The following is a 16,208-nucleotide window of genomic DNA, read 5'->3' as shown; positions in this document are numbered from 1 at the left end:
TTGTCGTATGGCATGGGGTGCAGTAGGTCTATGTCTGTAGTAGCTGATTGTTGGGATGTTTAGCATTTTGAAGCTGAACAGGAAATAGTGAGTGAGAATTTATGTGTTTGTGTTGTGTAAAGTGAGGTTGTATTTTGTGTTGAGTGTAGTAGTGAGTCAATTGCAGTAGAGGATGGCTGACAAAGTGGGGGATAGAAGGATGCAAGTAGCTTAGCTATAATTAAGGGAAGAAGGGGGAGGGAGGAGGGAAGAGAAGGGGAGTTTGAGTATGTGAAGTTAAAGTTAAATTAGGGCAGGTAGAAGAGTGCTTAAGAGGAGAAATTCAATCTCTAGGAGCTTCAGGCTTTAGGTACTGTTGTATCCAACCAATTCTAGGTAAAGACAGAAAAGTAATCTAGGTACATACAGGTAAGCAAGTAAGATAAGTAAATGAATCAAGTAAGGTATAGTTATTTCTAACAGCATCTAGGTTAATACAAGTAAACACTTGCCTCTAAATGGCTGCATCCACAGTGGGTTTGTTTTTTTTTTGGTTTTTTTTAGGATATATATGGAATATATATATATATATATATATATGGAATGCAGATTGAAACAGATGTGTTTATAAGGATTTTTTGAAATGTTTAGAATTGGATATGGATCTTAGGGAGTCCGATAGTGCGTTCCATAGGATTGGACCAATGACTGATTGCTTTGTTAACCGCTGTGATGGCCTCACCAAACGATGGCAAACAAAAATAAATAAATAAATAGAAGCGGGGCCCGGTAAGCTCTTTGTAGCAGTCTAACCATTAAGGTCATCCACCGTGCACACAGACACGATGAGCAGATAACAAGATGTTTTTCCAATCTATTCTCCCCAACATCAGGTCAAGGTCCACATTACAAGCCTCAATGCGAGCAGGAGGGGATTCCTTACCATACTTGCCCCCCCAAAAGGCCTTGAGATAAACGATCGCTATTCCCCTTTGCCGTGCACCCACAGCACCTAGAAAAGCCTCCACATCGTTTAAACGTCTTAACTATCTGTCCAAATCAAACCTCCCCAACAAATCCTGACACATTTGCAAGTTCTGAGCCCGGGACATCGGCTCAATGTTGAAATCTTCCACTAAAGTTTGAACTCTCCAGTTTTTAAACAGAGGCAAGAAGGCACAACTAAATACAAGAGAATTACTGTATATGGGAGATAAGGGAGATAGTTCTTCTCCAGCCACCCTAAGAAAGCGAAGCACCTGATGCCAGACATGTAAAGCGTGTGCCAGAGTGGGGCTATCCCTGCACACCCTGCCACATACAGGGGAGCAGCACGGCAAGAACGGAATCAAAGCCAAAGCAGCAGTGCCAGCCTGTGTGCCTTCCAGTGCAACCCATGATTCTTCTGAGCCACAAATCCCAAGCTTGGAGACACACTAACTGGGCAGCCCAGTAGTACACATGCAGGTTAGGCAACACCATCCCACCTAGCTGCTTAGACAGCCACAGTGCACTCAGCTTTATCCAAGCAGGCTTATAATTCCACATAAACTGACCCATCACACTATGCAAGTCAGAGAAAACCCTCTTAGGCACGTCGCATGGAACATGTTGGAATAAATAAAGCAGGCTAGGAAGAATATTCATCTTGAGCAGATTAATTCTGCCCACTCAAGAAATGGGCATCTCACCCCAATTCTGCATCTTTTTCTTAATGTCCCCAATGATTTTGAAGGTCCCTGGGAAAACATACCCCAAGGTAAACAAAGCTGTCTGGGTACTACTCTAAAGCTCGAAAAACAGATTGGGATCAGCATTTTCTTGTCAATGGGAAAAATCTCAGATTTGTCTAGGTTAATTTTATATCCTGAAAAGGTCCCGAACTTATCCAGCAGACAACACGACAGGTCCCAACACAGGTAAATTAAAACGTTATCTGCATAAAGCAAAATCTTCTGCTCTCTTCCACCCAGCTTAATACTGTGGATGTCAGTATTTTGCCTAACAGAAGCAGCTAACGGTTCTATGGCTAAATCAAAGACTAAGGCGGACAGGGGACAATCCTGTCTCATACCCCTAGCGATATTGAAATAAGCGGAGAAAGACCCATTAATTAATATTCTCGTCCTCGGTCGCTGGTACATGGCTCTAATCCAGGTGAGATAGCAGTCTGGGAAACCCGCAGCAGCTAAGGTCTGAAACAGAAATGGCCATCCCAGCCTGTCAACCGCTTTTTCAAGATCCAGGGAAATGACCATTGCTGGTCTTCCCTCCTTTTTGGCCATATGCAGTAAATTAAATAGGTACCTCATATTCGCAGTGGAAACCTTACCCTTTACGATTCCCGCCTGATCCCTATGAACCAAGTCAGGCAGGACCACCTCTAGCTACATCTGCAAAATCTTAGCTAAAATCTTCAGGTTGGAATTCTCAAAGAAATGGGCCTATAAGATCCGCAATCTGCAACGTCTTTCCCCTTCTTATGAATTAAAGTAATTGTAGCATTTGCCATATCATATAGTGCAGTGTCCAGCTCACCAGCTCTCTGAAACAAGAAAGAAAAATAGAAGAAACCTCTGGGAGAAACTTCTTATAGAAATCCAGTGTAAAGCGGTCTGGACACTTCCCTCCTGGCAAAGCTTTAACAGCACTCTGAATATCAAGCAGCAAAACAGAAGCCGCCAGTTTACCTATCTGATCGGTTCGCAATTTAGGAAAGTTAAGACCCTACATAAAATGTTTTAATATGTTCACCTGAAAGAGGGTCTGGTGCAGAGTAGAGATTGGAAAAATACTGAACAAACAGACGTTCCATGTCCCCCCACTCTGACATAACCCTGCCCCTCGAATTGCGTAAGAAAAGTATGTGGGGCCGCAGCCTGTCTTTTCCTTTGGGTTCTCTGCAAAAAGGCCCGTGAAATTTCTTCATTGTCTGGGGGTGCACTTGCGAGAGACACGAAAGAGCTGTTTCCGGGTTGGAGAGCTGGTGATGTCAGAGTTGGAGGAGGAGCTGGATAGGTTTAAAAGTCTGCCTATACCGGCGCAACGCCACCGGCGCGCGGCTTTGCCCAGGTTGGAACAGTGTTGGACGGAATTTTCCAGGTTGCGGCCACAGAGAACAAGTACAAGCTAAGTACAAAGTCAATGTTTTGTTTCAACTTGTAAATATCCTGAGTGAATAAAAATTTTGAATTAAAGTATTTGTGCTTTATTAAATCGCTATGCCTCACACCAAGAGGAAAGCAAAGCTGAGGGAAACCTCGTTAACATCAACGCCAAATAAGTTGCTTCAACCTACCATTAAGGAATGTTTTCAAGTTTTATCCACATCTACACCGGAAGGGGCCCGCTGATAGCTCTTCTCCTGCTCCTGAGAAGTTCTATCTGGCCAATGAAACATCTCTCACTCTCGGTGCCCCTGAAAAACCTGTCCCTCCATCCGTAAGGGTTATGGAAATTCAATCTACATCAAAAGAATCTTTAAATTTTCAGCATGAAGATCTGAACTTAAGTAAAGATTCTGACGATATAAGAGAACAATCCTATGTCAATTTAAAGGAATGTTCCTTGATGACAATCGAAGGAGAGAGTGGGACATTAAAACAGTTAAAAGGGGTTCAACTATAGTTTGGAATTAAAGATATGCCTATTATAGTACCAACTAAATTTTCTATTGAAGAATTGGGATTAATATGATGGTTAATGTTCAAAAGTCATTGTATAACCTTACTAAGACTGTCCAGGAAGCCTTAAAAAATAATACCAATATAGAGGAAAAAATAGATAAGTTAGAAAAGAAAGTAAGTTCTTCTGATTTGAAAATTGAAGAGATTAAAAAAGTTCAAATGAATTTAATAAAATCTGTGGAAGAAAATGAAGGGAAAATTGAATTTATGGAAAACCTGAATAGGAAATTTAACTTAAGATTGTTAAATTTTCCAAAAATATACTTAGCTCCACCGGTAGAGTTATTTAACAGTTATTTGAAGAATATTTTGAAATATTCAGATAATAAATCTTAGATAATATAGGAATAGAATTATCTTCAACAAAGTCAAGATGAGAAAGATCAACAAAATCAGGGAAATTTGAATTTAACCGACTTCCTGGAAAAGTCTTATGAGGCAAATGTTGATAAAAGGGCGACATTATTGGAACCATTTACATCTTTAATAGAGAGGGATGCCGTTTTGAAACAACATTTTAAATATCAAAAGCAAGCTTTTTATGGGCAACCCATAAGAATATTTCCTGATGTAACCCGTGTAACCCAATTGAGACGTAAAAATGTTATAGCCTTAAGAAAGGAAGTTCTAGATAGGGGTGCACAATTTACCTTAAAGTACCCGTGTAGAAGCTTTTTAAAGCATAGAGATAGTAGACATGTCTTTAATGCTCCAGACCAACTCCAAGCTTATTTAGATATGCACCCCTTAGATACTGGTTTAAAGGGGGAATAAAGGATGTTCAATGTGGATATTAGACTAGAATAATTATCCTGAAATTATTTTTCCTATTTATTTGCTCCATGTTAATTTAGCTTGGTAGGTTCTTCGGTTTCTTTATTCGATTTCCTTGTGTTTGGATGTTATGTAAAGCTATTTTGGAGTAAAATGGTTGTTAAATGATAAATGATGAACATAAGTAGCCATAAAATTTCTGTATTTTAAAACTGAAATGCAATAAAAAGAAAAAAAAAAAAGAAAAGTATATGGGACCTGCCAACCTTACGCTTAACCAACCTAGCCAATAAGGTATCCGGCTTATCCTCATGCTCATAGAATTTTAATCTAGAATATTTAAAAGCACGCCCAATCTTCTCAACCTCCAGTGATTTTAAGTCCCTGCTTTTAGCCTTCAACAATTTATATGTATGTGGGGAACAATCTTTTTTATGCCTCTCTTCAAGTTTCACAATGGCAGCTGTAAGCTCTGCCGCTTTCATTCGATATTGTCTCTGGAGATGGCTCGCATAAGCTATAATTCTGCCTCACAAGAAAGCCTTAAAGGCCACCCAATGAAGGCCAAGTTCATAATCCGATTCAGGATTAAAGTCATTAAACTCTGCAATTGCCTTCTTCACCAAATTTGGAAATTCTCTAATCGCCCAGGAGAGAGACATTTAATCTCCAAGTATAGCCCCCAGGGGCTTTGGAGAAGTAAACTGGAGTTGGACTTGAATCGGATGATGATCTTGAGATCGTACAAAGCAATATGTCACTATCCATTACTATACAGAAAAGATTGGGAGTACACATAATTAATCAATTCTGCTCTACGTTGCACATCTGGGCAACGCAGAGCCCAGATGTGCTGCCTTCAGATATCCACCATGTGAAACATATTTACCAAATCATTGTGCAAATCACTTCCAGGCAGTGGTTAGGCAGGATTAGGACAGGTGTTCCAGTCCTCCCCATTAATTATCAAAATCAAGAGAGGCTATCTTTTCTGAGGTGTGCTGGGTAAAGCAGAGCGTAGGCCAACTCCTTCTTAACTGGGACGTACTTTGCTCGCTGTTTCTGCGTAGCGACCGCAAAGTCCTGAAAAAAACATGATTTTTCTGCCTTTAAAGTGAACATCGCCAAGTTCTCCCACCTTGTTTGGTATACGGATCTTGCCTGGAAATCAGTGAACTTGCATGATAATTATTTGCGGGTATCCACCCAGTGCCAGTGGGGAGGGGGGGGGAGCAAGCGCCCAATGCACTCTCTCTCAATCTTAACCAGCCTCCCTTGATTTCCAGGCCCAAAGTTTCAGGGAACCATCGCTCAAAAAATGTGATCGGGTAAGACCCTTCCTCACCCTCCGGGAATCCAGCTAGCCTAATGTTGTGGCGGCACCCACGATTCTCAAGATTGGAGAAATAACTTACCTGATAATTCTGTTTTTCTTAGAGAGATGCACTCAGGACCAATGGGTTATATGCTCCCCTGCTAGCAGATTGAGACAGAGTCAGGTTTCAAAGCTGACGTCACCCTAGACATACCTCTGCAGTGACCTCAGCCCTTCAGTATTCTCTTCAAAAGCCATTGTGGACATACTATTGACAAACTTGATTAAAATGATTAAAAACAGATAACCGTAACCATACTCAAATATAAGTGCTGAATCCCAGCAAGATTATAGATGCCTTGATCTAGAGATTGGGTGTCAGTTTACCCATAACCTCTTGGAATCGATATTCACCTCATGGGAAATTCCTTGGCACCATTCTTGGGCAGCCATGGGTGGGTTGCTGAGTCCATCTGTCTACACTAAGGAAAACAAAATTATCAGGTAAGTAATTTCTCCATTTCCTAGCATGTAGCCAGATGGACTCAGGACCAATGAGATATACAAAACCTACTCCCGATCAGGGCGGAAGGCTGCCTGCAGTCCGGTTAGCATTACCCTTGCAAAGGATGTGTCCTCTCAGGCCCGAACATCCAGGCGATAGAACCTGGAGAAGGTGTGCAAGGAAGACCATGTCACCACTCAGCAGATGTCAACGGGCGACAGTAGCTTAGTTTCTGCCCAGGAAAGAGAAATGGTTTTCCTGCCTCTACAAAAGCTCTCATAACCACCTCCTTGATCCAGCGAGCTATGGTAGCCCGCAAAGCTGATTCACCTTGCCTTCTTCCACCGTGAAGAACAAACAAGAGGTCCCATCTTACAAACTGCTTCTGAGAGTTCCAGATACCGCACCAAAAGCCTACTGACGTTTAAATGGCAGAGGCGGTAGTCTTCCATGCCCTTGTGCCTTTCTAGGGATGGGTACTGAAATGAACTGATTCAAGTGAAACTCCCGAGACTACCTTGGGCAAGAAGTAGGAAACGGTACAAAGTTGTAACACTCCTGGAGTCATCCGGAGTTACTCCTGGAGTCATCCGTCATGACAATGCCTGTAATTCAGAGATGCAACAAGCCGAGCATATCACCACCAAGAACATCGTTTTCAGCGTTAACAGGTGCAAGGATAGACTACGCAGCAGCTGAAAGGAAGGCCCTGCTAAAAAGTTCAAATACTAGAATAAGACTCCACAAAGGGACGGTGGCCGGTATTTTCCCCCTTTTAGAAAACGGGCCATGTCCAGATGCGCTGACAGATGGGTTCCGTTCACCTTGCCTCTGAAAGAGGAGATAACTCCTTGAAGTTCCAAGTAGCAGCTAAGGGATAACCCTGTAAAAATTCCAGAACCAGCAGGATTTTGGCAATCCGAGGGGCAACTCCTCGTTCTTCGCACCAGGCTTCAAATATTCTCCAGATCTCTACATACGCTAAGGACATCGAGAACTTCCGTGTGCGGATATCCACGTCTCATCAGGCAAGCCCTCTCAAGGGCCAGACATAAGAAAAAAACGAGTCAGATCCTCATAAAGGGCTGGACCTTGTTGGAGCAGGTACCTGTGTGGAGGAAGGCACAGGGAGGAGGGCTCCACCAGAAGCCTCCGCATGTCTGCATACCAAGGGCATCTGGGCCAATCCGGAGCCACTAGAAGGACTAATCTCCTGTGACGCTCGATCTTGCAAATGACCTTGCCCAGTAGGGGCCACGGAAGGAAGGTGTACAGTAAGTCTTCCTCTGGCCAGGTCTGAACAAAGGCTTCAATCGCCAGGGAATATTGATCTCTTCTGCGATTGAAGAATCGGGAGACCTTCGCATTGTGAGATGTGGCCAGCAGGTCGATGGACGGGAGGCCCCAGCAATCTACCAGCAGCTGAAAGGCTCTGGCTAACAATGCCCATTCTCCTGGGTCCAGACTCTCCCTGCTGAGAGTCTTCTCTGATGTTGTCTTTTCCTGTGATGTGGGAGGCCGAGATCATATGTAGATTCAACTCCGTCTATTCCATAAGGAGATCTATCTCCAGAGACACTTGCTTACTTTTAATTCCTCCCTGGCGGTTGATGTAGACTACCATTGCTGCGTTGTCAGACATCACGCGAACTGCCTGACCCTGGAGTATGTGGCTGAACTGTAGACAAGCTAATCTGACTGCCCGGGCTTCCAGACGGTTTATGTTCCAGCATGCCTCTTCTTTGGTCCAATGCCCCTGGGTTGTCAGTTCCTGACAGTGAGCTCCTCACACCCGGACGCTTGCGTTGGTCATGAGGAATAGCCAGTTCGGTGGGGACAGGCTTACACACTTGCTCAGGTGAACTTCCTGTAGCCACCACTGCAGCCGAGAACATACTTCCATCGGTAGGTGGAGGCGAACTGAATAGTTTTGGGACAGTGGGTTCCAACATGGTAGCAGGGTAGCCCTCACCCACAGTACTACCCTCCAGGGTTGACACCATCAGAGGACCTGAAGATAGCTCCACACCCTGGGGCGCATTGTGTTCATCAACCGCCGCACTTGGCACATCAGCTTCCTTATCCTCGTGGGTAGGAGGAAGATCTTGCCCTGCTTGGTGTCAAACCAGACTCCTTTATACTCTAAGGACTGGGAGGACTCGAGACTGCTTTTATCCATGTTCACGACCCAACCAAGCTCCTGAAGCAAGGATGTCACCCTGCTGGTCACCTGGAGACTCTCTTCTAACGACTTTGCCCGGATCAACCAGTTGTCCAAGTAAGGGTGCACCAGGATCCCTTCTTTCCTCAGTGCACCACCACGACCACCATAATTTTGGAAAATGTTCTGGGGGCGGTGGCCAGGCTGAAGGGCAATGCAGGCACCGCAAAGCATAGGAAACGCTGGTGGTCTTGTCGGATTGGAATATGAAGGTAGGCCTCCAAGAGGTCCAGGGAGGTTAAGAACTCTCCCGGTTGTACGGCCATTATGACAAAGCGTCGAGTTTCCATGCGGAAATTAAATACTCGTAGATAACTGTTGATGCTCTTGAGATCCAGGATGGGACGAAAGGAACCCTCCCTTCTTGGGTACGATGAAATAAATGGGGCTAGCTACAGGAATTATAGCCCTCAACTTGAATAGCTTTATTAAGGTAGATTCCACTGCCAGCTTCTTCTGCTGAGAGTGGCACGGAGACATCATGAATATGTCTCGAGGAGTGCTGCGAAACTCCAGCATGTATCCTTTTCGTATATCCAGTACTTATTTGTCTGACATGATCTCAACCCACCGCTGGAAGTTCAGGGCCAAACCTGAACCAGCCCCTCTCTTTGGTTGTCGACTCTGAAAGGACTGAGCCCTTCCCGAGGACCTCCGAAATTGCCCCTGGTCCGACCCCTTATAAGCGAGGGGCACTGTAACCTCGTTCTCTTATCTTCCAGTAGCCGAGGCACTGGAGATTCGTCCCATTTACTGGCCAGCTTTCCCAATTTACTCCCGAATAGGAGGGATCCCTTACAGGGCATCTTTGTGAGGTTTGCCTTAGAGGTCATATCAGATGACCAATTTCGCAGCCATAGCTGTCTACCGGCCGCCGCCACCACAGAGGCCACTCCTCTGGCCGAGGTACGGACTAGGTCAGAGCCCGCATCCACTAAAAAGGCAGCAGCGGGCTCCAAAGCATCTCTGGAATGCACCTCAAAAGACAGAGAGAAGCAGGCATAAGTGAGCCACCAGCAGAAGCAGGCATAAGCGAGCCACCAGCCAACAGGAAGCACTCTGTAGCACCATTGCTTTCATGTCAAAGGCTTGTTTAAGAATGGACTCCAACTGCCTATCATGTGCATCCTTTAAGGCCACTCCTCCCTCCACTGGGATAGTTCGCTTCACAAAACAGCACAGACCAGGGCACCCACTTTGGGGAAACGCAGGTGTTCTCTGGCCACCGGATCCAATGGGTACTGAGCTTCCAATGCTCAACCACCTTTAAAACTGGCTTATGGGGCATCCCATTCCAGGTCAATCAACTCCTGGATGGTTTCCAGCATCGGAAAATAGCAAGAGGCCCTCCATAGAAACACTAGGATGGGATTCTTCTTTGGGTCTGTCAGAGACCACGCCAGAAACTCCCAGAATCTTCAGGGTCTGGGAAACCAGAGCCGGCAATTCATCTCTATGGAAAAACCGTAACATGGTCAGAAATGGCTCCAAGCCTGGAGGGATTTCCCCATCTTCCAATGAATCTGCATCCCCTTCGTCTTCCTTGGTGCCTGGGTCTGTCAGGGATACCCTTGGTGAGAAGAGACATGTCTCGAGGCCTGCTAATAGGGCTGGGAGAGCGAGGCCTTCCCAGCTGGAATTGGGTCTGGACAGGGCAGGAGAGAAAGACTGTGCCTGTACGAAGCTTGAAGGCCGTGAAAAAATATTCTACCCAAGAAAAGGCCGCCAGGTCCATGCTTAGCCCAGAGGGTAGGTGCAGCTAAATTTCCCTCTCCCATGGTAGACCCAGCCCCAGGATGCTACCTGTTAAGACTGAGGCTGAATGGGAGGAGCCAGGCTTAGAAAAGTTCTGGGAGTCCAACTCTCCCTGGTCTTCCTCATAGTGCTGATATAAGTAAGAATCATGGTCAGACTGTGTAGCACAAAGAGAGTGTCGTTTGTGTTTCTTTGCTGCCGGAGCCATTATGGATGTTAACTGTGCACTCAGCCGGCTAGCACTTGAAATTGAGTGCGCACAAATCGTGTACCAATGCAAATAGCTGGTGCGCACGTATGCACAATGTTACGCACACAGCACGTGTGCACAGAGCTGGCTTGCACCGCGCATACTGACGCTCTATGGAGGCGCACAAAACTGCACGCAAGATGGCACCGCTGCAGTCTACCATGCAGTGAGCCCATCAAGCTTGTAGCGGGGCCTAGCCCATCAAGGGGCCGCTCAACCCACTTGGACAACCCTTTCCTTACCCCAAAGGGATCGGGAACATTGTCGATTTGGTGCGCCGAGCAAGGAGACCAGAGGAAAGACTCTGAATCAGGAGGAATCCTCTTCCCTCTTTACTTACCTGGGCTCAGCGCTTACTGGCTGAGTACAGAGACAGTCTCCGGCTGTGGGGGGGAAGAGGGCTTTGGCCTTCACCACCGCACTTGGCTTCCTGTACCCACTGCTTTTCAGCTACTTCAGCAGCAACGTCCACGCCGGGAGCCAGCTACCGGACCAAGGCAAACCTCTGAGGGATCTCGTAAATTGTCTTAGGAATTCTCAATTGGGGGAGGGACCTTTAGATATCACCGCAAGAGATCGGGGCTCAATCTTTCTCCAATTTAAAGGTAAAATTTCCTCTTCTAAGGAGTACTGAAGTCCCAAAGGGAAAGCACGTCCACATCTACTAGGAGATGGAGAGATACTAAAGGGCTGAGGTCATTGCAGGGATATATCTAAGATGACATCAGCTTTGAAACCTGACTCCATCTCCATCTGCTAGCAGGGAAGCATATAACCCATTGGTCCTGAGTCCATCTGGCTACATGCTAGAAAACATCTATTTTTTCCAGCACCAAAGCAAGCTGTTCATCATGCTTTTCCACCATTCTGCTGGCCTCTGTGGCAGACATCTCAACCTCCTCCAGTTTGGTCTTGAGCCCCATTGAGCCAATTAGAGATTTCCTGCACAGTTGCAACCAAATCCACAATCTTTTCTATGACGATAGCCAGCTTGCTGTTAATTGTGGAGGTGAGCTTAGCCGAGAAGGCCCTGAACAGTTGTTTCAGCTGCACATTAGCGTCTAGTGGGGTTGCAAGGGCAGGCTATTCCTCCTCCAAGACCTGCTCCTCAGCTTCCTCCCCTCTGCACGTCGCAGCTTTTTTATACGATTTTTGTGGCTTCTTCGGCTGTTCTGTCCACATCGCAGGCAAGGATTTGGAAGGCACATCTCTGGACATTACAAAAATGTAGAGAGACTATTTTTTTTTTTTTTTTTTTTTTTTTTTTTTTTTTAACAAGGATGCTGAAGGATGTAGATTTAGGGGCCTAGGAGCTCAGTCAGGGCATGTCCTCTCATTTGCAGCTTATCCTGTGACCCTGACCCAGCCCCCTTCTTGATGCAGCTAAAAGCATTCATGCTGTACTTCTGGCCATATGCATGGTGACAATTTTCTCCACCCAGCCCCCAGAGATACCATGTACCCGACTCCAGAAAACATCAAACTGCTTATTCATCTCCAATTATTAGATTTACCAACGAAGAGATGTCATTGCTGGTAGTTCTGCTTTGGAAAGGATAATGGAAAGGAAGCGAGATCGGAGCTGGCTAAATGCATACTTCCTCATACCTTGCACACCTATTTCGGATCACTGTCTTACTGTCCACTAACAATATTTTAGCATGTTTCATTCTTCACTACAAAGTGCTAAGCAATAAATTTAAAAATCAAATTAAAGAGGATCAATCAGGCTGCATAATGGCAATCAAACCTTACATGTGGCCGGTCTCAGTTAGCTCTCAATGGCACTTACAGATGTATGTTTGCCATGCTGCCAGAACATTCTTCTTTGGAGAAAATTCAAGGCCAACGGCTTTGGGGAGATCAAATGCCTGCAGAACTCTGCCATCAGCAACATTCACAATATTTATTCTGGAAGCAAAAGAGGTCATTTCAATATGGTGCAATCGGGTTGGTTAATTAATAACTAGTGCAATGCCCCTCTCTCAGTGGTGCAAAATTAATTCCAATGGAATAATAAAATATATTTTTTAACTAACTTGTGTTTTTTGGGTTTTTTTTAAACTATCACAGGCCCCCAGAACAACAGGAAAAGCCAAAATGTGTCTAGCACACAGCAAGCAGAAAAGCCTCAGGTGCAATTTAAAACCCTTGTTTATTGAAACTGTCATCCTCCAGGGTACAGTGTAATCTGGAAACTGCTGGTAGGCTGCCAGGTTAGCTGCTGTTAATGGCTTGATTCCAGTTTTAATTGTTCCTAGGTAATTTTAACAAACAAGTGTATGAAATGCACCTGAGCTTCTCCATATTCTCTCAGTGGAGCAGATATAGCAAAACTGAGCTAAAAAGTAATGCATACTTTTTAGAGTATGCATTACTTTTATTTTATTTTTAGAATAGGCATTAACCATTTAGGATTACTACCTATATACAGGATCTATGAGAAGTGCACCAAGCACAGCACTCATGCACTGTGTATATGGACCAAAAAAAAAAAAAAAAAAGTACCTTCAACCCAATCCTCGCTCTCACCCAGTCAGTTAGAGAGAGTAAATCCTTCATCCATCCATCACGCTCCCATCCACTCAAAGAAGCTAATATCTCCTTACCCCCTCCCCCCAATTACCCATACTATCCACCTGGTGTGCCAAAATAACTCCCCCAACACCTTGAACTTAAAATCCCAGTAAGCAATACTTAAGCATTACTGAATATCAAGGTAAGGCCATTTGTTCCTGCCAGTTTGGCATTAGAAGCCTTTTGGGGGGGGGGGGCATATTTTTATCCTTCATCAGGGGAGGGAACAGAGGGGATTGAAGGAAGGATCAGTTCTTTTTTTGACCATCGGATGGGTTTGTTTGTTTGTTTTTTTTAAAACAAGCTTAGGGGAAGTGGAAGGAGGGAAGGGATTCCAAGGACATGGCCTCCCCCTAGTAACAAACTGCTAGCTTGCCAGACCAGCAGCTTGCCAGGGTATAGAAATAATATAGTACTGTGTAATTTCTAGCCCCTAACAGAAACACAATTGTAAGCGCTAAAAAAACAAACAAAAAAAAACTTCAAATTCAAGTTGTATTCTGGGGTCTGCTGTACACAACAAATTAAAGAATAATGAGGTCATTAGCATACTTTGTACTTGATTTGCATATGCCCATACATTAACATTTAATGCACTGGCATATGAGCGAAACAGGCTTTTTTTTTTTAATTGTTGGGGGCCTTTGAATATAGTGTATTAATTGTGTGCACTAACAGAAATTAGCAAGCATGTTCATTTAATGTGCCCTTCATGCATCGGCTCCAGTGAATGACTTCTTTCCCGAAGGCTAGTGTGTAGCTTAAAATGAGCTCTCAAAATGCTAAACACATGAGAGTGACAGATTAGTATTGCTCCAAAACCTAAAAATCTGACAGCCTCACCACAATTTTCTACCACACATGCATCCTTCCCTAAAAACTTCCTTCACTTTGTCTGAGATGAAAGCAAAATAGTACAGTTTTTTTTAGTAGCCACATTTGTCCTGGAGAAAACTGAATATCTGCATTGGTCTACAAGCAAATGTAAGACCTGTTGTTGTGCATGAGCTTTCAAGATCATATAGGTCCCCTCTTCAGATAGCATGTGTGCTCTTAAAAAGTTCTCATACAGTAATATCTTGGGACAAATGCTGCACCAATAAAAAAGGCATCATAGCCTGCAAAGAATCTATAAAATAAAATTAAAAACTTTTCACTTAATATTTCCTTGCTTTGTTTGGACAAACTATGATTGGCCAATGAGTTTAGCATGATCCCATTCTAGGAGTTGGGGCACAAGTGACTGTTTGCTAAAAGGAAAGTGTGCGGCTTACCTTGAAATGTCACTACAGTGCAAGCCTCCTTGCAAGATTCCTCCTGTGTTACAAGGATAACCCCAACTCACACCCACAGCTACAGGCTAATCACATTTTCCTCTTTACAGGAACCATATTGATGTACAAAATGTCAGTAATGTCATAAATGCTAGGCTCTCAATTATGCATTATGACAAGTTAAAAAATCATCTGCCTTATATCCAAGTTGCTGAAAAAAGGCATGAATACATTTAAATGCAATTATCTATAGAGCATGCTTTTAAAAAGCATCTTCAGGTTTCCATGGCTCTCAAATGGTTTCTCTCAGAAACTTCTATTTAGAAAAAATTGAATGAGGTAACAGATAAATTACATCTCCAACCTCAATTCAATGGCTGAAGGTCCTCGTCAGACATGTTTACAAAAACTTGAGCAAGATCACAGCCTGGCAAAGCTATGAAATAATAATACATCACAGCTCCACAAATACCAAATCAATGAACCACAAAGAAATAAATTCCCATTTAAATACTAAATGAATTAACAATGCCTGTGTATGGCGGGGTTCAGCACAGTTCATTTTATATCAAAAATTTATTTTAAAATGTTTACATTCTACAACTTCCAAAATATGTCCAGTGCGGATTACATCACATTCTTTCCTGAACACAAGGTGGAAGAGTAGGGCCCCTGGCTTCCCACGATTCTGCGGCAGCAAAACCTAACACGGAATCACAACACGTCATCAACCCTGTAGCTGCTATCTTCTGCTGCTGCTGACTTCCAACTCTCCTGCCAGCCTTCAGCATTATTCCCACCCACTGTTCCCCCTACTCAACTATTTCTCCTCGCCCCTCCCCAACTCTCTCTTCTCTACCCCTCCCCCCTCAGCTGTCAAATTCGCTCTTTGCACATACAATTATATGCAAATGTCTGCAAACTTGCAAGATTGTGCCTCAGAATTGTCTCAGCCTTGCCACTGAATCTATTCCAGAGCTGCTGCAGGACACTGGGTGCCTTGGAACTGAATAATAAAGTGTCTCCCCTTCTAAAAGATCTCCTGCATGCCAAATACATCCTTCCCCAAGGAATAACAGCCCATATCTCTTAAAATTGGTAGGGCGTCCGACTGAAAGACGTGGCCTGTAGAGCTCCGTCCTTGCTGATTTATCTAATTACTTCAAAATGTCTCAAATGAAGAGAAGAGGGAGACTAAGGGAGGTTATCCCGGCTACCCCCTTGTCTGGCCCAGTTCAGCAACGCATAGATGGGTTCCACACCCCAACATCAGAACTTTCTCCAGACGCCGGTTCCGTTGCAGTAACTGCTATAGAGCAAGCGGTATTACTACTGGACTTACAAACATCTTTGAAGCATTGGAGCTCTGAACCACACCCCCCCCCCCTCCATGCTGCAACTTGCTGGGTGGGACTGAGCCGGTGTGGGGACAGATGGAACTGGCGTCGGGCCAGACAATGGTTGCTGGGACTGTCCCCCCTCCTGGAGCCGTGAGAGCTGAAGAAGTCCAGCAGAGAGAGTGCTGCTGCCAGGAGAACACTGAGCCTCAGAGGAGATGGATTTGGGGATTCGCCTGCCCTGGCATCTACACCTGAGTTTGGAGAGGAACTTTCTGGAACTGCAAATGTTTGGGGATTTCCAATGAGGAAGGGCTGGTAAGCACTATCCACCAGGTTAATTTGGTTAAACCCTTGCTAAAAACATTAAGATTCAGTATGGGTGGCCCTGGTATCCTTGGAAAAATCTATTTCCTCATTAGTTTCTGCTACCATGGATATCCACAGGCATATTCAAATTATCCTTTTGTAAGGTGACTGAAGACTCAGTAAACTGAAAGACTTGGATGAGCGGGCCACCCAGATGTAGTATTTC

At 44.5% G+C, this 16,208-nt stretch overlaps 1 protein-coding gene across 3 annotated transcripts in view; it reads right to left on the bottom strand.

Annotated features, from left to right (window-relative positions):
* Window positions 1–16,208, bottom strand: part of EIF2A (eukaryotic translation initiation factor 2A) — a 222,529-nt gene that overhangs the window by 192,969 nt on the left and 13,352 nt on the right. For 2 of the 3 annotated variants that reach the window (XM_029615566.1, XM_029615565.1), the window contains exon 4: window positions 12,278–12,396. The exons of the other annotated variant lie outside the window; for it this stretch is intronic. In XM_029615566.1, the coding sequence (XP_029471426.1) occupies window positions 12,278–12,396 (119 nt within the window). The remainder of the gene's footprint in view (window positions 1–12,277; window positions 12,397–16,208) is intronic. 3 annotated transcript variants of the gene reach the window in all.

This window comes from Rhinatrema bivittatum, chromosome 9 (assembly GCF_901001135.1).
Source record: "Rhinatrema bivittatum chromosome 9, aRhiBiv1.1, whole genome shotgun sequence".
NCBI lineage: Eukaryota > Metazoa > Chordata > Amphibia > Gymnophiona > Rhinatrematidae > Rhinatrema > Rhinatrema bivittatum.
This window is presented reverse-complemented; position numbering and strand designations above follow the sequence as displayed.